Source organism: Battus philenor, unplaced genomic scaffold, assembly GCF_028537555.1.
Source record: "Battus philenor isolate CCGP_79_NKW_IND1 unplaced genomic scaffold, ilBatPhil1.0.hap1 SCAF_21, whole genome shotgun sequence".
Classification (NCBI taxonomy): Eukaryota; Metazoa; Arthropoda; class Insecta; order Lepidoptera; family Papilionidae; genus Battus; species Battus philenor.
Window position 1 is genome coordinate 7344963 of NW_027181684.1, and position 27486 is coordinate 7372448.

At 32.7% G+C, this 27486-nt stretch overlaps 2 protein-coding genes across 2 annotated transcripts; both read left to right on the top strand.

Annotated features, from left to right (window-relative positions):
• The first annotated feature begins 1040 nt into the window (after positions 1–1040).
• LOC137923233 (uncharacterized protein DDB_G0283357-like) lies at positions 1041–4460 on the top strand. The gene is made up of 4 exons (XM_068766424.1): positions 1041–1083; positions 1774–2405; positions 3280–3492; positions 3838–4460. Exons 1-4 carry the CDS (start codon positions 1075–1077, stop codon positions 4178–4180), a joined length of 1197 nt encoding a protein of 398 aa, XP_068622525.1. The 5' UTR covers positions 1041–1074; the 3' UTR covers positions 4181–4460.
• Positions 4461–5590: 1130 nt separating this feature from the next.
• On the top strand, positions 5591–25628 carry LOC137923484 (uncharacterized). Its single transcript, XM_068766743.1, has 4 exons — positions 5591–5832; positions 6124–6336; positions 6414–7188; positions 25506–25628. Exons 1-4 carry the CDS (start codon positions 5591–5593, stop codon positions 25626–25628), a joined length of 1353 nt encoding a protein of 450 aa, XP_068622844.1.
• Positions 25629–27486: the final 1858 nt, after the last annotated feature.

Here is a 27486-nt window from a genome sequence, read left to right on the forward strand (position 1 = left end):
AGATCATTTAACTATGAATGTATTCTTTTGTGTACGATGGTCTGTTATAAAAAAGAATTCTTTAAGATTAAATTTTAACAGCAACTAAATCAATTCCAACCGTAGAGTTTCAAATGTGTCCTGATCAGAGAAGAAGAGAAGAAGAGCTCACTCAGATAAGTTTTTTGTGATAACTTTCAAAAATGTCCACATAATAATTATATATAAATAATATAATTTAACTGTAAAGGGATCATTTCACTAGATATAGTTTAATATCCTTTAAATTTAATGCATGATTAATTAGAGGTGAATCAAGATTAGAGGAGTTAATTGCCTACAAAAGAGTAACTAATTTTATAAGTTATCTTCAACTATAAAGAATAACATTGGTATAAACTCTGGTGTCCAATTTCTGCTGATGTCACGACGAACGGCTTTTCCAAAAGCAAAAACATCGCTTTAATAATTTCTGCCACACACATTAGTATAATATTTCGCAAGCTGATTATAATCGGGTAAAAAGGCACCATAGCTAGTAAAATCAAGGAACTAATGAGACGTACCATATTACGTTTCAAGGTGACAACAATGAAGGCCTGCGCAGGATTTGGTTTTTTTAAAACCCTGTGTTAAAACTACTTTTTATGGGTGGAACGAATCGCTTCCCATCTGGTTAACGCTCATCTTATCCTGTCATCTTATAGTATAAAGTAATACAAAACGAATAAAACAAAAGAAATACGTAACAAAAATTTAAATTTTACAATTTTTTCCACTATTAAATAATATTTATAAGCCGTATTAAAAAAAATGCAGAAATTATTTAATCGTGAGGATACTGAAAACGCCGCTCAGAAACATTAACATGAGATAAAGAAAGCTAATGTTTTCCTCTAAATGCTGCTATTAGAACGATTCTCCATAAAACGAATTATTAATCAGATGTGGCACCGAAAAGCGAGGTCATTGTGTTGTCCAGCACATACGCAAAAATGCATGCCGTGCGAGGACGCAGGACTCTTCCTATAAAATGTGGAGCGACCCCTTGTGGTCACAGTATCGAGCAGACCACGGTCTCGGAAGGACACAAACATGAAGTTGGTGAGTCCTTGAGTTTTATAATATATTTTGAAATTGGCTAAAATTATTATAATATTCAGAAAATTTTTGGAATTATTTGCGATTTTCGAAAGGATAACATTAAAATCAAATATTAAATCTAAATAAAATATGTATTTTAATATTTCGATATACAGAAAAAAATATAACATGAAATTTTGATCTCCCGACCATGCTTGAACTTGCGACTTGAAGTTTTAGTACCATCGCATTTTGCTTTTTTCCTTTAAATTAATTCATTGACGTTTTAATTAAAATTAACTTTTATAGGGGAAAATTTTTAATTCTTTTTTTTATAATTCATGCTCAAGTTTTATCTTAACGTATTTAAAAGAGACTTAAATTCTTGATACGAGTATAGAATTCTTGATACTAGTATATGATACTTCCGATAAAAGCATGAAATAAAACTAAATGAACTTAACTAGAGATATTCATACGGATATATGTTTTGTTTCTAAAATTTTAATGTTTTTCGAAAGATATAATAGAAGTTTGTTTTAATTACATTTTGCAACAAAACATTGAGTCAAATTGATGTTTTCAGAGACTTTAGTAGCTTTTCTGTCACTTTACTTTTATACTTATAGTATTTCAAAAGCGTCGTAATAAATATGAGAATTTTACATTTCCAAATATGTTACTAAGCTCTTAAAATATTTACTCTTAAAGGTATTTATAACTGCTGCCTTTTTGGCATTGGCCTTTGCCAAAGAACTCGAAGTTAACAATATTGATGACCAAGAAACAGCATCGAGCGAAGACCTCTTAAGAACCGACCAAATCGCGTCACAGTCTGCTGTCAGCAACAACTTGGCTCAGTATTACGTTCCAACCGCAGCGCCTAATTACTATTCACCTCCCAGTCAAACACCACAGCGGCCTTGGAATCCTTCACCTAACAACTACATACCTTCACAAAACAACCCCACTCAGTCCTTCGGGAATTACGTCCCAACAAGTACACCCACTATCCCAGCTAGTAACTACATCCCCGCCCAAAGTACAAACGCACCTGCGACCGGTAATTACGTATCACCTTCACAAACCTACATTCCTATTCAAAATGATCCGCCTCAAAATACGTGGAACAAACCTCAGAACAATTATGGTAAGCCGCAAAACAACTACGTTTCGCCCCAAAACACATGGAACAACAACAACAATAACTGGAACAACAACAATAACTGGAACAACTGGAATAATCAGCAGCAACAAACAACCACGACAACGACAACAACGACACCAATTGCTATAATCAAAAATGAGCAAACATACGGAGAGAATGGCAGCTACAAATACGAGTAAGTATTTAATTTATTATCAATTCCTTTAATAAATTTTAACAATCAATCAAATTTTCAAAAAAAAAAGCGTCTTGAGTTATTTTATAATTTCTTTTATAAGTTATAAAAGTAGGCCCTGCGGACATGTCAAAGATTAATTAGATTAAAATAATACAGCAAGCAATGCCGCAAACTAGATCTTATTTATAATTAAAAGAAATTCTAAGAATTTAGAATAAAAATAACACATGCTACGTATCAACAATAATCTAGTAGTCTTTGTAAAAAACAGATCAAAAAAATAATCATGTATATTTATTCTACAACAAAACATTGTCATTTTTAAATTAATTTCTAATATAAAAGGAAAGATGAATGTAACGGTTGATGTTCGATAAGTTTCGCGTAAATGATAGCCAATCCGGTTATATTACAAGCAATTTAACTGTACCATAAAAATCTTGACAAACAACAAAATTTAGCACGTTCTTTTGGACAGAGCTAGCGTCAAAAGTTAGTTATGTACTAAAGAATCTATTTTCTACAGAATTTTGAACTTTGTATAGGTTTGAAATTAGTAATAATAATTCATTATTATATAATATATTCATATTAACAAATAATGTTATTGAAAGAAAATCGTAAACATAATATGAGGATTATTAACAATAAAACTAACTTTTATGATTATCTAATCATACTAAGTACGTCATAATAATCAGTTTCTATAATTCATTACAGTACTTTAAGTTTGTATTTTTTAAATCTTATTCATCAAATTATACTAATCTAAAACGAAATATCTCTTCGACGTAATAAGATCCAAAAAATTTAGGTATCCCATTGAGTAGTATTTTTAAGGTTTTGTTTTTAAGTAATATCCCATGTTCAGATACCAAATCGCAGACGGCACTCACGTTGGTGAAGAAGGTTACTTCACTAAACCCGAAGCCACTGATGACAGTCTTGTGAAAAAGGGATGGTATTCGTTTACTGATGCAAACGGAAAAGTTTATACCGTTACTTACTGGGCTGACGATACCGGCTACCATGCTACAGGAGACCACTTACCTCAAGCCCCACCTGTACCACCAGCGATCCAGGCGTAAGTATAATGTGTACACAGCATAATATGCTAAACCAATTCTTTATTATGTAAAATCAAGAATCGTATATGGCAAGCTGTAAAGAATTCTATATATTTTAGTTCCTAACGGTGCAAGTAAAGGGCACTCTTGCGTTGCAGACAAAATTACAAAGGATGTAAATTAATAAGCCTCTCTTAAGCTCAGTTTAAAGAAGCATCGACCCTGTTCTTCGTTTTTATTTTACATATTATAAAAGTATTTTTTAGCTTTTACACTATCAGCAAAAGCTACAAATGAATAGGCTAAATAGGTTTTTTTATTTTACTTTTTAATTTTTGGATAATTTGTGTCCTTTTTGGTAGAGCCATCGATCAAAACGCAAAGGAAGAAGCAGCAAAGGCTGAGGCTGAAAAGAATAAACCTCAGGTTCATCCATCGAACCCAAATCAAATGAATCAAATGAATCAAGTTATGACACAACCTCCGCCGCTAACTACCTATCCTCATCAAATGGTTTACCCAAATCATCAGAATGATTACTATCAACAAAATCAACAACAGCAGCAAAATTACTATCCTCAACAAAATCAACAACAGCAGCAAAGTTACTACCCTCAACAAAATCAACAACAACAGCAAACTTACTACCCTCAACAACAACAGAGTTACTATCCCCAAGCGAGCTATGCTTCTAACGGCAATTAAGTAACTTGTGATAATAGAAATTAAATTGCTATTGCAAATGATGCGAGAACGAAACGAATGAAATTATGTCAATTTTAAGATTCTACGACTTTGTAAAGACCATATACATATGCCTTAAAAAATGTTGAAAGTTTAATGTAAATCAACGATCTTGTTCACGACGGTAATTGTGAGCTCGATCGCTGACTGCGTATTGAAAACGTAGATTATAACAAGACGTGTTTGCCATAAATATGTGTGATTCGTTTTTAAGTTAAGTAAACTGCATTGTAATTATGTATTTGGTAATTTCATTTCTCCTCACAATTTTCCAAATACTAAATCCTATATTTATTGCGAGATAATCTAAATATACCGGCTAAGACCTTGAACCTCAAAATTAAATGTAAACCCGTTTACAAGGGCAATGACTTTGATCATAAAAGTTGCATGATGTTAAGAGTGCATACATATTTTGCGGATAATTTAACATGTTCCTTTCTTTGTTTGTTTACTATTGTTGAAAAATATACAATTGCCGGAAAATTATTAAAAATATCTGTATTTGTTTTTGAAGGAAACTAAAAAGGATAATTCTAATAGAATTTTATTCTAAAAAGTACATCATTTTTTTTAAAGCTAAACAAAAAATTCTTAGTTGAATTAGCCTATAACTAAAACAAATAAAACCTGTTAAAGTCAAATGTGTAAAAACTGTGTCAGTGGTAATGGAAGAGAAAATAAGAATAAAGCAAGCGATATTTTCACGAATGCCTGAACACAAACGTGCTTGCGTATAAGTATATGCGGAATTCATTTTCATTATTAGTCTTCTTTTAATCCGTGGTATAGAGTGACGTGAAAACACAGAAAAGTTTTTTGTGTTTTAGAAAAATGAAGCAAGTAAGAGATCGTTGAGAAAATAGTGCTTGTGTTTATTATTCTGATAATGCAGACCATTAATTACGTATATTTTTTCAGGTGTACTTTTTTTTACAAGTAAATTTTGTTATTTTTATTACTTGTGAAAAAGTTCAACAAGGACAGTATTCATTCCCTCCTAATAGGCAATATTCTAATTCAGAAACTGCCACTGATAGGTCGATTTATGTTTCATCACCATTCCAATCGCCGGCTCCTTTCTTTACTCTGAAAAATTACAACAATTTGCCTCTAGAAGTGTTACCATTACCTCAAGCGAAAGTATCGAACTCATCTCCTTCTCCTTATCCAATTTTACTAGCATCAACAATAGATTATGGAAACGATGTTCCTAAAAGTAAGAGGAGTGACAATAGAAATTTGAACACATATTTATCAGCAACTTTGAATAATAGTGATACAAAATTATTTACAAGCAAATATGAAACAGAAAATTATGGAATTCGATCGGATGCACAGACGACTAACTACATGCATCCAATAGATAGAATGGACACAAAACTGTCAGTTGCTGCAGAGACTCCTAAACTGTTATTGATTAATGATAAACCTAAAACACCAATAGTATCTACAAATAAAGAAAAAAATGAAGAACTTGACCAAAAAGCGTCCTTTCATAATTATAATTACGCAAATCCTCCAAATTTCATTATACAATCCACTACTGAACCTGCAATACCTATTCTTAGACTTTCTAACGAAATGGATCTAGATGGCAGCTATAGCTATGAGTAAGTAATAATAACATTATATAATTAATTATATATAAAACAATAATGTTTACGTCGTGAAACGCTGTGCGTTAAAAATATAACTTCGAAATAAATTATAAATGTTCTCGGGTCCTTACAATCGCAGTGTTCAAAAAATAAGTTCTTTTTTTATTAAATCTAATATATTGGTTTATAAAAAAAATTGAAAACAGTGAATTTCGGTTTAAGTATTAAAATGAACCAGGTAATATATATTTATGTTGTATATAGAATGCAGAAATAATAAAGCCCAATATTTTCTGTTCGTAGAGCCTTGGGAGCTGATCAAACTCATTACGAGCAGCACAGTCGAATGGAAAATTTAGGCACTGATAAAGAAGGACAGATTGTAGAAGGCTCGTATTCATACGTTGGTGACAACGGGCAAACATATACTGTGCATTATATTGCAGACTCAAACGGATACCGCGCCACAGGTGACCACTTGCCAGTTCCACCACCGATTCCAGAAATCATACAAAGGTTCATACATTGTTAAAAACATTACATAAATCTTGCTTTTATAAATTTTAATTTCAAATATAATTATTTATTTATAGATCCATTCAGTATAATCTAGCTGAAGAGGCAAGGCAACCACCAAGTTTAAAATATTTTAACGAACACGAAAACCAAAATATTCCAAATGGCAACGAAAAAAGCTTTCAAAGTTATCCCGCAATACCTTACAACCTTTTTACGGGTCGGACACCTGAAGCATTTTCTATCGGATTTTTACAAGGAACACCCTCACAAAACAATGGCACCGTATTAAAGCCTAAAGAACCGGCAAAAGCTAATTCAGAATTACCGGAGGATAAAACCAAAAGAAACGTTAATTATGAACCTCTAGAACCTCAAGTTACTTTTTTGGCATCACAAGGAGCTCGGGTACCTGTAAGCGTCGCGCAAAAACCTGCATTACCACAATTAGTAAATTACGAACCTGATTTAAAAGAATTGGAAAATATTAAAAATTTATGGAGATGGCAATACGGTTTGAATAGTAATAGCGATGGACACAGTTCTTCTAAAGACTCAATATCGAGGTCCTCCAATGATGGAGATGATGTGATAATAAACTTTGATGAAATGACACCAGCGGAGTATACGAATATGATTAGAAATAGCGTTAACAAGCAAAGTTATTTAAAAAATGATTTAGGTGACGAAAAACATAAAAAAAATATTGTTGCCGGAAATAACCAATACCAAAAGAATACAGAAGTCGATACAGATGTTTTCAAAAATAACATATATAATACTGATATCCACACAGAGGTTAGTTCAGCTTCGACATTTGTGGACGATGGAGTATTTACTAAGTTTGACAAGGTAAATGACACTCCTAGCAACAGTTATGACAGTAATCAATCTCAAGTAAACAGTGTAATGAAGTTAGACGAAAAGATTAAACAAAATAACCTTTTTTCTTATTCATCATCTACTATAGCACCACAATGGTTTGACTACGGAGACAAATCATATGGATCAAATAAACCGTTATTTAACCCTACAGAATATAATTATGGTCCAAATATTTCACTAACTACGGGATCTGATACGCTCCATAATCAAAATATCTTTGAGGTAAAAATTGAAAAAGATGATGAAAAAAAATCTGCAACCACGGTCATTCCCGAGTCGTATATTTATCAGTATCAAGAGAAAAATTATATTCAACCAGTTGTTACAATGCATCCAAGTAGCTTTATAACGCAAAACAAAAACAAAGAATACTTTACTACTACTACAGAGAGTAATATCCAAGAAGCAATAAAACATAACATCTTTTTAAAAAATCTTCTTAAGGCCAAAAGCCCTGGCTCTCAAAGAGATGTGAACAAAATAACCGAAAAAGCAAGTACTTATTCAGAAACTGTTACTGAGATATCTGCGCAATCTAATGATAAAGAATTAAAATTAAATAATGACATAAATTTTATTAAAAATAAGCCGTTTGATTTATCCGACGTTTTAAATTATATGGCTAACAAAAACATCTTTGAGTCAAATAAATTAAAAATTTACAAAAAACCACTTTATATAAATAATATTGTTCAAAAACATAGATTAGACTCAAACAATGAAGCTGTATACAAAGGAAGTAAAGAAGATCCTCAAAACATTTATAATACGAAACTACAAACACAGCAACATGAACTGAAGGGAAGTTTAAAGAATTATAAGATTTTACAACGAAACAATGTACGGAATCGTAGTACAGAAGAGGAAAATCGGTTACTAACTCTACAAAATAAAAATACTTATTCGCAGAAACAGCCGCCATTAGGTCGGGCAGGGCCCTCAATGAAAAGCTACTTACCACCTATATATTTGTAAGACTACTGTGATTATAATTATTTTTAAGGTTAATTTGTATGTAACAACTTCATTGCATTTATATATTACGTAAGTAATAGGAAAACAAAAGTTTTATAGAAATATAATTATTATTTAAATCTGTTTTTTATTTTATGATTATTTCATTCATAGAACATCTACTGGATGTAGGCCTCTCCCATATAATTCCAATAGGACCGGTGGGAACTTCGACTATTTTAACAAGGTCATCTGTCTCTCTGGTGGATCCTAATCCTACGCTGCGCTTGCCTGTCGATGTTCTCCGCTCCAGAACTTAAATGCCCCAGTGGCCTGACTTTAGTTCGTCAACGGATCCTCATTCTTCAATAACTTGGCCAATTTTTAATCTTACCATTTGTTTCATAAAGTACCTAATACTTAACAAAATCTACATGAAGTTTTCTTTTTCAATAAAAACATTCTGATATTTAACTCAAAGTATAAATGAAACTGTTCATTCCGATCAAATTAAAAGTGATATCAAGAAAAGTAAGAATTCTTAATTAATCTTGCTGTCCGCATTGAAAGCGTGACGCGTTCTTTAGAAAAGAATCTTGACAAGTGTTTTAATAGAAAAACCAGTGCTCGTGCACGTTAATAAGCCATTCAATAGACATAGAGAGGAACTTAGTTTAATATACGTTATGGTGTATGGCTTATAAACTGTTTTACAATTAATAACGTAGTAATTATTTATTCTATGAATAGTAAAGCTACTTCCCATTCAAAATATTATCGAAAATTTAGAAAAACTAATCTAAATCCGTAATCATCTATGACTTACAATAGCTTATTTTAAATCATACGTTGTGGGAAATAGACAGCCAGTTTCAAACATTTACACAAGCTATTAATACACAACATGAATAATTAAAATAATACTGAGATGAGCGATGACTAATTGGACTTTTTTCCAATATTTCATATAAAAAGAATAACAAATTTAATTTAGAGTATATATTCAATTCATTTATACATCTTCAGCCATCTACAGAGCGGTTGATTCATTGCATCACAGCTCATTTATAAGTACAGAGCTTTAAAGCTTACATACCTACTTCCAATTAACTTGTATACAGTGAACACTCAGAAATATGTAAGATTTTTTTCTTTCTATTGGGTTCCTATAGACCATTAACATCTGGCAGTGCAGTCTGCAGGGATTGGTAGTAAACAATCGTTTATTTTCATACGTATAAACCATTTAATTTTTTGAACACATTTTCTTACTGTATCATTACGCTATTTATTATTTCTGAAACCAATGATGTTAGGATAAGGTGTACTTTACATTAATTCACAACAAATGAACTATACACTCACCACTCATATTGTATAATGGCTAATTTTTCATTCTTATTGTCATTGTAATGATTCTATATGTGTGATACAATCCACCTCACATTGAACGAAAGGAATGTTGCAATTCATAACGCGGGCTTAAATTGCTAGAAGTTTTGGATTCTTTACTCACGAGATATTGCCAGTTTCCTTACAATGTTTTAAAACTCTGTTATTGGACAATTACGATGAATTTTTTTACGACTATATGAAATTTGCGCCTTCCAGGGATCGGGTGTGCATGTTTCGAAGTAACCTAACCTAAGGATAGCACAGCTCGATATAACAAATAAATTTTAAATCCGTAACTATTCATATGATAATATTTTTGTGCTAACGGACTTTATGATGTTAGGGGCTATTATTTGCATAAAACGTGTAATATTCGCGTGATAACTTCGGTGTATAATACTTTAACCACAAAATATTTTTATCTTAATTTTATTGTAAGGGAAGGTTAAACTTGTTTTTTTATTATTTTAAACAAAACCTAACTCCCTCAATAAACATTCAACGCCGTCTAAAACCTGGCTGGAGATGTTTATGTGATTTTATTTCTGGGCTTTTTGCTTCACATATTTGTCAGATAAAAATCGTACGTATGACACGAACGTTAAGGCTGAAAAACACATGCAATGCACCTCACGAATTAAGGATCGCCGTTCATTTCATGTTACCGCAGACTAATATTTTTTATCCTAAAAATTCAGATCACGTCTCTCCTTTTATTACAAAACCTTTGACTTTAGAATACGCCGAGGGCATAGGAATCTAACGAGTCGGATTTGAAATTTTTCAACGGGAATCAAGACGTTTGCCAATGTCATAAAGCTTAATTATACTTACGTAGTTTTATAGCAAATATTTAATCAGATAATTATTATGATAAAAACGGATAAAATTTAAATTAACTTGTCACCAAATTCCGTTTGAAAGTAACTATTATTTAACTTTTCATTTAAGTTTAATATAATTTTGCATATATATATTTATTAACGAATGATGTTTAAATAAAGCTTTCCTAAGTTACTCTAAAGGAAAAAAATTAATTAAATTATCGATCTAATACTTTTGATCTATCGACGTCATACACAAGAAAATATATTGGCTATAGACTTGGTAAGTTTGCACACACGACACGACGTTTTCTGAGCATTTGTATTAGAATAAATATAAGGAATCTATAGGAAAGGCTTACGTGCCGCAATGGACGTCCTGCATCTAAAATGATAATGATGATGAAATGTAACGATATCCCAGAGACATATGGTCTATAATCCGTAGACAAGTAACACTATAATAGAGTTTAAGGAATGTCCTTTATTCAGAAGGAAGGCTTAGAAATTGAATTAAATATGGATTTTGTTAAAATATACTCAAATTAATGATAATTGAACAGAGTAAAGACAGTTATATAAATAATAAGTAATTTAATGTACACATATATTATATCTGTGATCGCTAACCAGCCTACCAAGCATGGTCATAATTGCGTATAGACACAAGCTTCCCCCATAGATATCTATTGGGGAGGCCTATGCCTTGCAGTGGGCACCTATGAGCTGAAACCATGGCGACAAGTAAGTTTTTGCATGAATCAAATGAACAAATATATAATGCTGTATTAAGGGCATGAGTGATCAGGAAAACAAGTGTACAAAAAGGTTAAAGATTATTTGTGTACAAAGGTTAAAGATTATTTTTATTGTTATTACATAATGTATAAGAATATTATTTATCATGTACATATGGCTAATAGTATAAGTTCATAATTTCATCATCTATATCCTTTTCTGTAACGTCTTTATCACACCTGCCTACTAAATATTTGCACCATCTTGGACAGACTGATAGAGAATGCATTATAGGCATATAATGGTAGGGGGCGTGAAGAAGGGATAATGTAATAAGTCCGTAATTACATAAGATGCATAAGGGGTTAAATATATAAATAAAAAATATACTGTTTACTGTACCTTTTGACAATTATTTTAATAACTAATAAAACATTAGAAGAAGCAAAAAAGGAAATAGCAATCTTTGATAAAAAAACAAACCGGTCAAAAAATGTGAAAAACTAATTAACAGACACATTACGTAGACATTAAAAATACACGTACGTATAAATTAAATAAACTAGACAGCTAAAACTAATACATGTTTGCTTGTCAAATTCGTATAATCTTTATACAACCTCGTTATTTATTCAGGCATACATAGTTTAGGAGATAACACACAGGGCTGATTGCGACGCGTCGCCAGACTATCCAAATTAAGGGGTATATTGGAGCAAACCTTATTTATGCGATACTCTAATCTGAGCGAGAATATTGACCTACCCACACTGACGTCATTATAACACGCTACGCTAAACCCGCGACTGTGTTCACGGTATTTTTTTTTATATAATGTACTTGTCATCTTTCATATGTCATCTTATTTAATTTAAATTTTATCGCGAACAGCCAGCGTCTAGTGTATTTATATTTAAGGCAACAAGGTTTTCAATCTTCACTTTATTTTATTCATTTACACTTTTTTGTACACCATAAATAATAAATTAAAAAAAGAAACAGTTTATATAGTAGCGGTCCTATCACTCCAGGCGATTTTTATGTACTAATAATAATAATCTATTTAAATAAATCAATACATTAAATAATAATTATTTAATTAAATTTAGTGTTATAATTTACTTAAATTTAATTGTGTAGTATTGAAAGTAACTTTCTTTGTCTATTAATATAATCGATTTTGGCTTAGTTGGTTAGCATTTATTTCCGCTTGTAGATTTTCTACGTATAAAATGAATGAATAAAAAATAGTCTGTTAAAAACTTAACTCTAATAGTATATGATGAATTACTGAACTCACAGGTACTGTTAAATCAAAGTATTTTACAATTGTTCGCAATTATGCGCTTTTACAATAACTCTTAACGCTGAAACCTAATGAAAGATGACAAGACAATTGCTTATTACGCTGGTAAAACGATTCTCTTAGGTAACAATAATGTGATAAATAATGTATGATTTTTAGAAATGGAAAAGAATAATGCTTATGGAGTAAAATTTTTTATGATGGATGAAAGAAAGAAAAAGCGTGAAAGATATTATGAAGGATTATATTATTATATATTACTTTCATCCATCATAAAATTTTCACTCCATAAGCATTATTCTTTTCCATTACTAAAGTATCATAGATTATTTATCACATATATGTATATATATATATATATATATATATATATATATATATATATATATATTATATACATATATATATGTGTGTGTGTGTGTGTGTATGTATATATATATATATATATGAGAAAAACTTACTATTCGAAATTGTAACGTATCTGTCGCACACCAAACAAAGGGATATAAAAAAAAATTATAAAAAAGGACAATTCTCCTGAGCAAAATTTCTCGACATAATATCAAAATTATAATTCACTTCCATTTTATTAACTCAACAGTCTATGAACAGAAATTTGCTATTTGACTCGTGTCAACGAATATAGATTGATCCTTGCGCGACAGACGCAAGTAAGAAGGACAAAGATCATCAAAGGGGAACACAAATAGAAACAGAAAATATGTAAATTTTAATGCAGCTGAAGCTAGGGATCAAAGTCTGTGTGTATAGCGGACTGGTTTATGTTTTCCTCTTTCATTTTCCTATATCCCCACACAATCTAATAGACCTGATTTGACTGAATTCAAAATACTCTATCTAGAGACGAATTGAATACGTCGATTGTTAGATAAACTTTGTCTGATGTTAATAAATTAATTTCAGTAAGGTGTGATATTAAACCATATATGTATTTATTTTTTAAAACTACAGTAATTTTGCTTTGGAAGTAAAATATTATATCGTGGTGTAATAGTTTATATGAGAAATGTTACAAATAAACCAGAATCAAATCTATTATTAATACAATTTTACAAATCTGAAATACATCGAATAAAATAAATTACTAATAATACCATAAGATAATTAAAATGTGCATGTACGTACTTATAAAGACGTTATTAAACAAAACCTTTTTTGAGTCACTACAATGGAATTTTAAGCCAAAAACGCAATTCCCACACCTCGGCTTCTCCAAAGGACATTAGAGATGAAACGAGCGTGTAAACACTATAAACTGCGCTGATAAAATCATCTACACCTACACTTATTGTTGCGGAATAAATTTTAAAATTAACGTGAACTTCGTCGCAGCCTTCACGTACAATATATCGCTATGACACATCACTGATGTACTCAAATATTACCACCAAAAGCAACATCAAAATCAGAAAAGATATGATTTCTCCAGATTACATGCGTCATTTGCCACGTGATTGGAAATAGGTGTAAAAGCTTTAAAGGAGTAAATGATCTCATTTTTTCCCAATTAATTTATGATACCTAAAATCAATGGCATAAAAAAATAATAACTAACGTAATAATAATATAGTAAGAAACAGCATTTTCAAAATATCAGATTACGTATTATAATTAATTATTGATTATTATCCGTCACTGTAAAATTTCTACTCCCAGAAGTTACTGGTCTGACGCATTCTAATAGAATAACCAAAAAAAATAACATATTTCAACTTAACATATTATTGACCCTATTAATTATTTGATTAAAATAATAAATTTGCCAAATGTTTACCTCGAGCACGCACACGTGCATGTGTCAATTTATTAATCAAAACTTTTTTTTTATTTGTCGGGTTCCACGCAAACTCTTTATTTAACCTAGCTGACTAGAAATCATTAATTGTCATTAAATTAATCAAAAATGACTGGCGAATTTCGCGAAGTTATCTTAACGGTCCATGGATCCCATATTCGTAAGACTAAGGTGGGAATTTCATGTGAAGGTCGAGTAAAAGATATAAAGCGGAACCATCGCCTCATTAATAGTAGACAAAACACGCCGCCACATATTTTAAAAATAATAAAAGAAATACTAAATATAAATTAAAATTAAAAAAGGTGAAAACTTTAAAGTAAAGTAAGTGAAAAGGCAAAAATTAAGCTTAAATGAAATATGAATATAAATAGAGATAAAAACAAAAATGTAAAATTAAAAACGGATAATTGTAAAACATTGTTAAAATAAACATAGTGGCAAAGAAAGTGAGGCGATGTGTGTAAGAATTGTGAATATAAGAAATGAAAGTGTAATGTTTGAAAGAAGGATAAATTGAAAGAAATTGTGAAGGTCCTGAGGAAAGAATGCTAATAAAAATTAAATGGAAAAATTATTGCACAGGAAATCTACGTTATAGCTATAAGATAAGGGAAACGAGATGCCCCAAAAGCAGGGGCCATATTTATAAAAGAAACCGTTCATGGAAAAGGATTGTTCATGTTCATGGTTTCTCTACGAGATCAAATCATAAATGACGACGTAGACGAGCACATGAAACTGACATAGTTCAGTCGATTGGTTAGTTGTAGCAGTAGATAGACCACATAGCATGCAGAAGTGATATTCGCTAGGGTCCTAAGGTTCTGGAGTGGAGACGACAGACTGGCAAGTGCAGCAAATGACGACCACTTAAAAGCGGGACAGATGGCTTATTAAAGCCGTCAAAAGACGTTGAATGCAAACCGCTTCCAGCAATAATTAATTCATTGACACCCGTCCTGCTATAACAACAAATAATGAATATCAATGTCTGTCAATAAACAAAGTTATTATTAAAAAAAATATTTTAATTTTAGTCAAACGCAACATAAAATCAATATTTCAAACTCTCCCTGATTTCAATAAAGTTAACACTATATCTAGGAACGTAATAAAGCCCACGCCGACGTCGCTTTACACATGTGACTCGCAGTGCACATAGATATAGACATTAATGTCGGAATAACTTCAACCACCCCATCGATCGCGTGTCTGACCGCGAGGGGGTGGTGAAGCGGCATTATCTTATAACAATACAATCAACCATCTCGACGCTTCAATAAAGCTCTAAAAGTTTCCGGACATCGTTTTATATATCCGAGAGCTTCCATACGCTGACCGCCACTTAGACTAACCACCGAGAAATCTCCCCTTTTATTATAACCAACCAAAACCTTATAACAAAAGGCTAAATAAAGAATGTATGGCGTGGACCTGACACTTATGATAATAAGCATTTGTACAGGAAAATTTTGTTCAATAAATGTCGTCATGTAGATATTTTGCTAAATATAAACATCAAGTGTTTAATGAAACCGTAAAATAGACAAATGCACTCGACTGAAAAATATATTAATTATTAAAATTATATTACTATACTAGCTGCCCGGACTTCGTACTGACGAAAATGATTGGTCTCGCACAATTCGTTTAAAAATAATAAAACATTACACAGAGTTATTACTTTATGTATTTAATATATTTATAATAAACAAGAATTACTTTCAAAATTAACTTTTCTTACTGCAATACTTTAGTAAGAAAGTCATTATATTTTTTAGTAATGTTTTGTTTTTTTGAAACACCACGTTTTTTTTTTCAATGTATGCCTGCAGGTAACGGGTGCTTTAATTTATTTTGTTTTGTATCTTCGTCATTTCAGCCCATAGACGTCCACTGCAACGCATAGGGGAGGCCCAATCATATCTATGAGGAGATATACCATAATCGCCACGCGTGGCAGGCGGGTTTACGATCACAGTGTGGTATTACAGTGCGCAGCGGACGCTGCTGCCCATCCTCTGGAAACTTTTGTGATTGCCACTAAGTATATATTTTTAATTTATGCATAAAGTCTGCATTATATAAGATTGTATCCCGAATCGAATTCGCGACCTACGATCGCAAGTCTTAGTTCTCTGTCACTGCTGACACTGCACGATTGTTTTGTATGAAAAAATCAAAATCTGTGAACTATATTGTTATTATTACTGTTCCTCGAAATTGTCCCGTATTTTCACAATGTAACAGGAGATCTCTCTTCGTCGTACTTTAATTAAAATATGAAAAAAAATTGCCTAAGCGGTTAAGTCGTTTTCGTGTTTGGCGCTTAGTACCAAATTCAGCATTTAATATTTGTTTATTTAGATTGAGATGGATTATGTAAATATAAATCTCTTCCCATTTATATACAGTCAAAAATTGTCTTAGATATAAACAAAGTTCAAGACATTACTTAAAAACGAACACTGAATAAAAGATTCACGAGTACTTTTATATTACACTATTTATTTCTCAATAAAGATTGTCCGATGAAACACAGTTCCTAAGTACCTTTAGAAGGGTAATTAACAATTTTATTGATGATTATGACTTTATTGACAAGAGATAAGAGTAGTGAATAAAACAAACAAAACCAAGTCCGCCGCGATTTACGCATGAAACCTTTTATATAAATCTTTCATAGATCTTTCTAATTCCTTATGAGTGTTACAAAGGGTTTTAATGTTGAATCGCGTTTCTATTGCTACCTTAAGGAACAAGCTGGCCATTCGATAATACAGTTTTATATTATTATTATTTCAGTCTAAATCTGTTGTCTTACTCACAGTTATAGATTCTGCGAGCAAGGAATGCGCTTAGCCTAAAATTGGTTTAGGTAAAACTCCAGGGCTACACCAAGAACCTCGGTTCGAGTCGTTACATCACACGTGTTATTATGGAATTGGTTTAGTACAGTTATATCACTGGCTTCATTGTTGTTTAAACTGAAACATAACACTCAGGCACTAATTAATGTCTTGAAAAATAGACGATATTTCTCTACATAAATATAGCGCTCAAAATCGATAGCCGCCTGAGTCAGAATGCTCCGGAACAGACCAGATAGACAACCTTGTCAAGATCATCGGAAGACGGTGGCTGTAGGCCGCTTTCAACGGGTACTATGAGAAGAAAAGCTTATATTCAACAGTAGACCTTCTGCTTCCAAATTTATGATAATGTTGACGATGACAACGAAAAATGACCACTACAGTGTTAATAGTAACTGTCAATAGTAAACGGCTGAAAAAAAAAACAAATGCGTACGTACTTAAGTATATTTCTATGTGTATACGTCAGTTCAGTGTATACTGCCGTCTACGTATGATGCGCACCTAGGGACAGGGGATCCGATGTCATCACAGCGATTAATTAGTGGAAAATGAACATCGCACCGTTCGACATTTTCAATTACAGCTATCTGGAACAGAACTGCATTACCGAATAGCCGAAAGGGATATTTCGAGCCGCTTTAATTCGGCTATAATAGGATTAGTGTTGCGTTGCGGAATTATTTAGCCACAATTGTTATATGCGAAAAGTTCGCGAAGTCTTTTACGCTGGGATAAATGCGGTTTCATTAAAATTGTATGAATGTTAATTGTCCATAACTTTATTTTCACCCACGGCTCGGGATCACAGTCCACTGGTAAATCCAAACAATAACGTCAAAGGAAATTGATGGGAATTAAAATCGAAATTTAAATTTCGAAAAAGAAAATACGAACCCCCGAGCATAAGAAGAAATATTACTAAATTATCATCAAAATCGTCATTTTAGAAAGCTACTGCCTGATATAGACCTCGACCATATTTCAAATATGACCGATTGAAAGGGACCTGCGTTCAGGACCTTCTTGTTTACTTTGGACATGTCTAACTTGCTTGCTAATATATTTACTGAAAACTGTAAAAAAATCCTATTGCAATGTGCAAGAATTTTTAAGTGGTTAATTACCGCTATCGCTCTAATAATTATACGTTAAAGAGATCATAAAAAACCTGTCAGTTTGTTGTTGACTCCATTTAAATCAAGACGCGTTTGTTACCCTCTTAGTTTTAAATTGAATGATAACATTGTAAAATATCAAATTATGCTCTTCTGGAATTCTTCTCGTATTTGATAAAGTAATAAAATGCGTTTTCAATTCGAATTACTACATATGTTAATTGCAAATCAAAATCAATGTCGTTTTTATGCGTTTCAGCGATCTAAGTCATATAACAATTAATACGAAATTAATTATAAATTAAAGTTAATTGCCTTTCGATAACTGGATGTAAGAATTCTTTATATTAGTTAGTTGTTCCGTAAACAATAAAAATGACTAATTATATAACATTCAAAGAACTATTTTAAGATAAGTGGTAAGTATTTCAAATATTATCTTTTAAAATAATTTCTTTATTAACACCCAAGCTTTAATCGATGAATTACTTTAATAAAAAAAGTATTACGTGAAACCTACAATTCTACAAAAATTTTAGGTTATGCACATATTAAAATATTACGAGAATTAAAAAAGCGATGCAGCACATTCCCTGTCCGGATACCAAAATTAAACATGATGCAGATTTTCGTATTGAAACTTTTTTTTGAATCGCTCTCTGTTTTATTTTGCTTCAACTCAGGTAGAAACAGTGTGAAGAGGGCTCAAATGATACTATTTTTAGCAAAAGTCCGGTCAGCAAAGTAAATTATAGTTTTTTTTAGCAAGAACTTTGTTCTTCAACCACTGCCGGATGGTTGTAAAAGGGTGATACATACCACACAGTCACCGAAACTTTAATTTCTTCAACCGACAATTACACAAAATTCAATAGTTAATTGGTCATGTTCAATAAAACTATTTTTATGGGACTATGTTAAAGAAAGAGTATGTATATAAGGAGCATATTGAATACAGTTTTAAAATTCAATACTTGCAACTAGACAATATTTTGCAAAAAATTGGTAAAAGATTCGATGACCATATATCGTGGACATTTGTTAGATATGTTTTTAATAATTGTTGTAGATTGCTTTTGCTTGAACGTAATAAAATGGTATAGAAATCATTATTTTTATTGTTGTAATTCATTTTGATATGTAATTTTCTTGTTAAAATATCCATCTTTAAGATCAAGAGTCATAAGGATATCAGACGCAAATCTCACACGGCCGTTTCATTAAATCTGCACACAAATTTGTAAACCATGAGTCCAATGGTATTACCCTTTGATCTAATTAGTACGCTTCTCGGTTATTTTATTATAACTCTCATGCATAATGATCTTGGAGACTTTATTGACATTAAATCACGGTTATAGAATAATTACGTATGAAAAACATATGTTTTATTTTTTATAATTACACTCATTGTGTATAAGAAAAGAGGCGGGTGATTGTTTTTGATATAGATATATTGTTGATATAGTAGCCATATAATCAGTAAAATCTTAGTTTTCGTTTATAAATTTTCTAGCAATTTTATATTAAGACTTATTTGCAAACAGTGGAATGATGTACGATGTCTGGTGATTATCGGAATTTCAAAACCTAATTCCACAAACTCGATTTTATAAAGGTGACACAAGAGTAACTCTTATTTATGTATCGATTGGCTTGTAAATCATCATAAAATTACAGAATTTGTAGGTATAAATGAAATTTTAATTATGTAAATTTAATTGCAATATAGTTACATAATAACGAATTTAAAAGTACTGCGCGGTTTCCAATAATAGAGAACAAAGCGGAAATTATGAAAAGACGCTCAACCTACTCCAATAACAGTTATATAATAATAATTAATGTTGATATGTAACGAACTGTACTGATACTAAAAATATTATTAAGGCGTTGTGCGAACTCAGACTGAATTGGTACGAACACGTGGCGTACTGTATTAGTATACTAATCAGGCACTCCCTATCACTGAGAAGATAACATGATATATGTTTTCGCCAGATATATCAAGGAACTTATAAAGATATTACAAAACATGGCCATGTCTTTTACAAAAACTGTTTAAACGTTATTAAAATCTAATGTAAATAAAAATTACACATTTAAATATTGCAAACAAGCTTAAAACTATACGTTGGGCTGCTATGTTCAGAAAGTGGCGGTAGCTGAAAAGGATCAATGTTCAATCAAAAAAAAATCTTAAAATCCTTAGAACAATTGTAGAATAAGATAACAGAGAAGCTGTCGATTTCTTGGATAAAAATGAACTCTAAATCAACTCTTTAAACTTCTATATTCTTTATTCTTGTATTACATATTCTTTTTTCTTTTATATCCTAATATGCGGAATTATCATCATATTCAAACAAAAAACCGAGAAAGCGTTTACATAATGGTCTATAACGTGTTAATGTTATATTCTTAATTAACTTTAAATATTAAATAATAAGCGGTGCAACGAGATACAGTTCGACCAACAGATCAAACGCTGGAAATGTAGCTGAATACGCTGCCACACGCTCCGAAAGGACCTCCTTCACATACCAACAGACCTTAGAATGAAATTCGTTAACGTGGTCGTTCTAGGCAATCCTATCGACGAGCCACGTCTTAGAGGCGGAATAAATAGAAAATAGGAAGACCGTTGATGTTGATCCGGAGAGGCCCGTGTCTCTCCCGACCACCGAGTAGTCCTCGCTTCGTGCTACGTACTCAACACCCCATTCACTACACTATACACCTACACGGTTATAGTTCTCCGCGTGTAGACGTCTTCGTCGTAACTGAGGTACGATCTCCAGCGTAAAGATTTTAGTCCGTGGACCTTTGTTTCCACGGGCTCAATTTCGATGAAGCTGTACAAAGCCTAGACCGGCTAGCAGCACAACATCTAATACATCAAATGTCAAAATGTCCGTTGATGTTGACGCATTGTGAAAGTCACACATAGGGGAAAGAGAGACTTAAGAAAAAGAATGTTTTAAACGATGAGACGTACAAACAAAATAGATATAATAAAATTGTACAGCAATATCTTGAGTTCATAAACATTATAATTAACTCAACTTTATTCAATTTCTTTTATAAAATTTAATTGCTTCGAAAATATAATAATATATAAAAAACAAAATTCACCGTTTTATATATCAGTTATAGAAATGATTTACCGTTTGTGATGATTTACAGCTAGAATGATAACTTGATACGACATTCATGATGATAGGCTAAATATTTTTGAAATTCTTTATCATATATATTAAGATTCCGTTATATGGTAATTTATGGATTAACAAAATTATTTATTACGAAGATAACGAATAGATTTTTATTCATTAATCAAAGTGTTATGAAGTTAATTTGAAACATCACAAATTTTAAAAATTTCTTAATAATGATATTGCTGCCATCTGTACCTAATAATCAGAAACTATGCAAAAATCTTTGATATACGTGAACTTGCTGCTTATGTCATTAATAGTTACATTTGGTAATACTAGGTGGCGCTGAATATATTTATTGTAAATTTAGACTATTTCAGTTAAATTACTTCTTACTTTTATGGTATTATAAAATTATTGCCGATGAATAAGGGTCAAATAATTTCATATATGGATAGTGAAGAAATAATAATTAGTATGAGTGACTAATTACATCTAATAAAACAACTAAACACGCGAATCTTGACCGACGACCAACTTCAATCAGTCATATTTTCTTCAATGGTAATGTTGAGGCAGTGGTTGTCGTGCATGAAAGTGCACCGCCCGCCAGCCCGCTCGTAAATGCGCATGCGACAGACAATGCCAACTACACAACCGCCACCGTAAATTCACTCAACACGTGTTTCACCCCTCCACGGGGGGTTGTTACACAGATTAGTGCTAAACACCGAGTCTCGGTGTTTAGCACTAATCTGTGTAACAACTCCTGAAGATGCCCCGTGGAGTGTTGAGTGAATTTACGGTGGCGGTTGTGTAGTTGGCATTGTCTGTCGCATGCGCATTTACGAGCGGGCTGGCGGGCGGTGCACTTTCATGCACGACTGCATGTGCGGAGGTGGCTAGATATTGGTCCTTTCTTATTTAGGATGGACTTCCGCAATGTAACGCCTGAATCCATTAAATGTTGAGGCATCATGATTATTTTCCCATACTGTTTTTTTGTGTAGTGTGTATATTAGTTATAACCGTAAGGTATTAAATCATCCGCTAATATAATCTTACAGGTATTAAGCATTCGTAGATAAGAAAGTCATCACACTTCAAGCAAAGACTTGCAGATTAGCAATTTGGCGATACAGTATGAAACGTTAAAGTGTAGTAACAACAAAAATCTTTATAAATCTTCATTTATACATTAAAATACATTTTCTTCCTTTAAATTTAATAAGTTAGCTGTTTATTAAAATATTACAGTGGATTTTTTTTACATCCTTAAAGAGCCCCTTGCTAAACAATTTTGTATCAAAGTATTAAGATAACTCACAATAACACCTTTATATACTTTTGCTTTGTTTTCTAACTTTTAACTATTTGATTTGATTAAACATAAGTGCTCCTTCTTCTAGATAATCGTATCTATCTTGTCTATATGCGATGCCATACTTGAATCGGCAGAATGAATAATTTATTATTATAAGAAACAATGCGAAGCTAATACTATTGGAAAATTAGCATTGCATTTCAAAGAAACGTTTCGCGGCATATCTTGTTTCTGTATGTATATAAAGCAATAATGTTTTTTTCTACGTTGTATGCCTCATATTTCACTGTTTCATTTCTCTGTATACACTTTAGGTTTATTACTTAAATATAAAAGAAAAAAATAGAACGGGAGAGGCGGGTAGTTATCTGTACCCAGGTGTAGTTACACCTGTTTTTGAGCAAGTGAAGTTATTGAAACAGTTTTTTTATTTTTATTTTATCTATTAATAATTCGCTTTCGTTGCCGCGGGATCTATGCTCAGTACTTCTCTAAAAGACCGAAGCAGAAATTAGGAAATCCACAGAAGAATGAGAGTAGCCTACACAACCCAGGGGATTGGTAAATTGAAGTGAAAGCGGGCAGGCCCTATATTGCGTAGAACAGAAGACCGCCGGGAACTTATAATCTGGACTCGAGACCACAGCAAGCGCAGTATAGAACGTCCATGCATAAGATAGGCATACAAACTTGTGAAGTCACTTTATGCAGGCCGCTTCCGGCCGGTCCTATTTGAAATCTATCTGTGAGGCCTACATCCGGCATTGGACATCCTGCAGCTACTTCCAAACATCAGAGCATCTTTCACACGAGAGTTTTATAAAAAGTACTACTAACAATAGTTTTATTCTATTATTAATAGTTACTTTTTATTAACTATGACTCCATCATAAAAAATTAAGGTACGCTTGTAAACTAATATCATAAACCCATTGATCAGGTTTTTTTTTTCTTGAAGGTAAATCCTACATGAGATGCTCTTCCGCTACAGTGGCGACGCCAAGCGCAGCGTCTGTTGTTGAAACTATTGGAAAAGCCTTCGCACACATGACTTAATCAGTTAACATGCACTATACAAAGACGCCCACGAAGTATACGATGTCACGTATTACACTATCGCTAAGCGAATCATGAGAGCTGACACGGGAGCCATTGTCCTCAACGTGACTAAAGCGTTCGACAAAGTCCGGCACAGCAGACTTTTATACTAGTACAATTCCGGACCAGCAGAACCATCTTTATGCATAACACGAAACTTTTTAGTAATTAAACGTTCCAGTACCGCGTCATGTAGAGTATACAAGTCTCAAGCAGGCCGCGTTCAAGTTTCGACATGACTCGATACTCAGATACATCTTCACACATTTTACCGATGACATTCCACGTGTCAAAGGCTCAAAGCTAGCTTGCTAGCTGATTCGCAGACGATATCTGCTTTTATGATTCTGGCATCAGCATAGACGTCATATGGCGACGTCTACAGACCGCAACCAATATCAAAGGATACCGGGGAATAGAAATTAATACTTCCACACACGCTGTGACAGTCCGATTTCAAATGAACCAGAAATAACTCGTCCGCTTGTTGGTTGTTTTTTGTTCAAAACACTTATATTTGACCTATCAACATTCTTTTCTTTTTGATTAAAATTTTGTCAAATAAAGTTTTTTTTCTCTAAGGTTAGCAAAAGCGTGTTCTAACTTCGATTTGCATTTTGTTTACAGTATGTAGAGCGAGCCCGCCATCTTTTTAAGCTGCTATGTTGCATTTAGCTTGTTAAAATTGGATCCTTGTTAAAATCCTGGATTACCTGAGAACTGGACGTGAACTCGTCAGCTACCGGCTCGCGTGTGAATCTCTCAAACTTGAAACTGTTAGAGCGATATAACTCGTTGTCGTCGCGGGAACGTCTGCCGCGACAGAAGCGCCGGGTTATCGAAGTGTGCCTGAAATACGTGTTTCTTAACTTTGAAATGTATTTCGATTGTATTTTATCTTATTTACAATTTATATCAACTAGAAGTAGTGCTAGAAGTAGAAATAATTTACTTATAGCAACGATTTATGATTTCAAAAATTCAACTTATATGATTCACAACCACACAATAAAACAAACTGTTACGTTTTATAAGTAAAGGCCTTCCGTCAGTCTTGTTTGTAACATCATCTTTGTCCCTAATTATAAATGCATTCAGTTTTATATATAGTAGGACACGAGGTGAGCCGACGGCATAGTCATGATCGCGAAAAGTCGGTGGTCACGGGCGACGTAAGACCGATCATTGTAGTGATCATTGGAGGCCAGAGACTGTGGGCGTCTATCGGCTAACATCAATAAAGCAGCAACAACAAAGTGTAAATTAATAAGCTAAGCTCTGGTGTTATTTATATAACAATCGCATTGCACACATCAGATTTATACATATAAATATTAATTAACAACTAGCGACATTTTTTTTGTATGTATGAATATACTCTTAAGCAGAAGGTTATCGGAACAAATATACTTATAATTTAATATTCACTGTATGTCTAACAAAGACCACTAAACTTAAAAAAATTTGGCTTTTATCAAAATCAGTTTTCCTTTGTACACTGGCTAGATCTTTAAATTTAAAATACTTGAAACTAAGTGACAAAGGATATTGCAATAAATTAACTGTCATTAAATCAACAGAGTTATTCATAGATAAAAATGGATTTCAATTTAACAAATTACCTCGTATCACTGGAATGTAATGGCCATTGTATACCGAATATTTTTAATTTCGCAGGAGGTCGCCGCTTTTGCTCTGAGCGAGCATTTTCCTCCACAGGCGGAGTGTGGTGCCTTCCTGCTGAAGACGCCCTTGTACCACTTCTGCGCCGGCGACGACGCCTTCTTTCCACCAGAATAAAATTATCACCGTTCCTAATAATATAGGACGAACGTAATGTAGATTTCTCCTCGCCTTGGCGTTGCCGTATCAAATCAGCTGTTCTTAACGTATGAATATTTTGGTACTCAGCCTCTGGAGGAGCCGATGACGTCACTTCCTTGCTAGTTCCACTTCCGTCCCTTTTCTTACGGGAGGAATGGAGACCGACTCGGCGCCAAACCTTTTCCATGAATCTATATTTCCTGTCATCCCATTATATGGCGCTATCAATTTTAATATTCCACGACACAAAGCGAGTTCTCGTAACAATCTATATAAACATATAGAACTTTTAAAACTAAGTAAATTTGGCTTAAGACGCTTAAGAACACCGAATTGTTAATTTAATTCACATGGGAGAAATTAAAAGCAATATTTAATGAACCTCTTCTCAGCAAACGTTGTTATTGTCTTCAAGTTATACCACAGTAAGTGTATTACATTCCAATATGCACTAATTTACACTGATCACACCATCCACGCGTAATAATATTATGTAATTGATATACTTTTCTAGTTCATTTATTTAAAATAGTTATTAAATGATAAGAAATGCCTCATATTTGACATCACATTCACTGAAATCCCGGCCCCACAGACAGGGTGCGGGTTCTTTAGTTACGCATGCGCGGGTCCCCTCGTCTGCACTGTTCACCAAGTAACACTCTTCCAAAATGGCGGGCCTCCGACCCCTTGTCGATATTGAATATCTAATTTTATCCGTACAATAACCCACAGGAGTTGTAGGACAACCCTTTTTGCATTTATAAACTATTTTCTTTTGCAATGCTGTAATATCTACGTCCTGAATTGTCCTGCTACTTAGCTATTTTCCTTTAAACATTTCCTGTTCCTTTCGCTTAAATTGGAGAAGCTTGGAAAATAGTTAATAATAACATTTAAACTTTTTATTAATAAAAATGAGACCTAAAGTTTGGTTCGTTAACTTCATATTACGTAGTATCATATCCTTACGTAAGCACTTGTTTGGATACGGAAAAGGACCATTAATTACTTCTTTTCAATAAAAATAATAAATGTATCAAAGATTAGTTTATTGAAATTTTGGTTTCTAAAAGTTTAAACACAGGGTTTTTCTTTTAACGTGTTTCACGTGCCATTATTACAGATTCTAATCGGTTCCGCGTAAATTTAATTAGGATTATTACTGAGTTTTGGGGAAATATTGTTCCATTCTTGTAAAATCGGTGTTCTTAGTGCTACCGTTGTTTGTAAGCACAAGAGTTCTGCATATACAGCTTTTTAAACTGTTCCAAACGTGCTCTATAGGATCGGGGCTGCCTGCTTACCAATTCGTGATACGTATCCCACCTATTCACAATACTGTTCAACTTGTGCAGCGGATGAGGCCGCGCATAATCTTTCAGTAAAATTTTCACCTACTAATCCCATGTAAGATACCAGTCCAAAACATTTATTGTATACACCATATACGAACCCCCGTTAAAAGGAACACGATTTTCATGACATTCGTTCGACATTCATGATAGACTCTTCTGCGACTCTCTGGTACGTTTCAGTTTGCTCTTCTTTTTAAATTCGACACCGGTCATCATTTTCTTAACCAATGAGTCTACTTTTCACCGCCTTTCTTATTAGTTTTTTTTCGTTTTTCTTAATATCTGTGACGCGCAAATGCGTGATGTTAGGTTTTTGCTACCAATGAACAAAATTGTTGACTAAAAGGAAAGAGAAAAATTATGAGAATTTTATATGTAGATAGTCTAAACTCATAAATACTACAGAAGTCTCTGTAAAGTTCAGGATATGACTTTAATATCATGCATATTTGCTCGTTAAGAGAAGATCGCAACAA

What these genes read in the sequence shown, in the direction of transcription:
- LOC137923484 (XM_068766743.1), top strand. Translation starts at nt 5,591, where the DNA reads ATGGACACAAAACTGTCAGTTGCTGCAGAGACTCCTAAACTGTTATTG. An exon ending in GATGGCAGCTATAGCTATGA is followed by an intron (nt 5,833 to 6,123) that starts GTAAGTAATAAT and finishes TTCTGTTCGTAG; the next exon opens with AGCCTTGGGAGCTGATCAAA. An exon ending in ATTCCAGAAATCATACAAAG is followed by an intron (nt 6,337 to 6,413) that starts GTTCATACATTG and finishes ATTTATTTATAG; the next exon opens with ATCCATTCAGTATAATCTAG.
- LOC137923233 (XM_068766424.1), top strand. An exon ending in AATGGCAGCTACAAATACGA is followed by an intron (nt 2,406 to 3,279) that starts GTAAGTATTTAA and finishes TCCCATGTTCAG; the next exon opens with ATACCAAATCGCAGACGGCA. An exon ending in GTACCACCAGCGATCCAGGC is followed by an intron (nt 3,493 to 3,837) that starts GTAAGTATAATG and finishes CCTTTTTGGTAG; the next exon opens with AGCCATCGATCAAAACGCAA.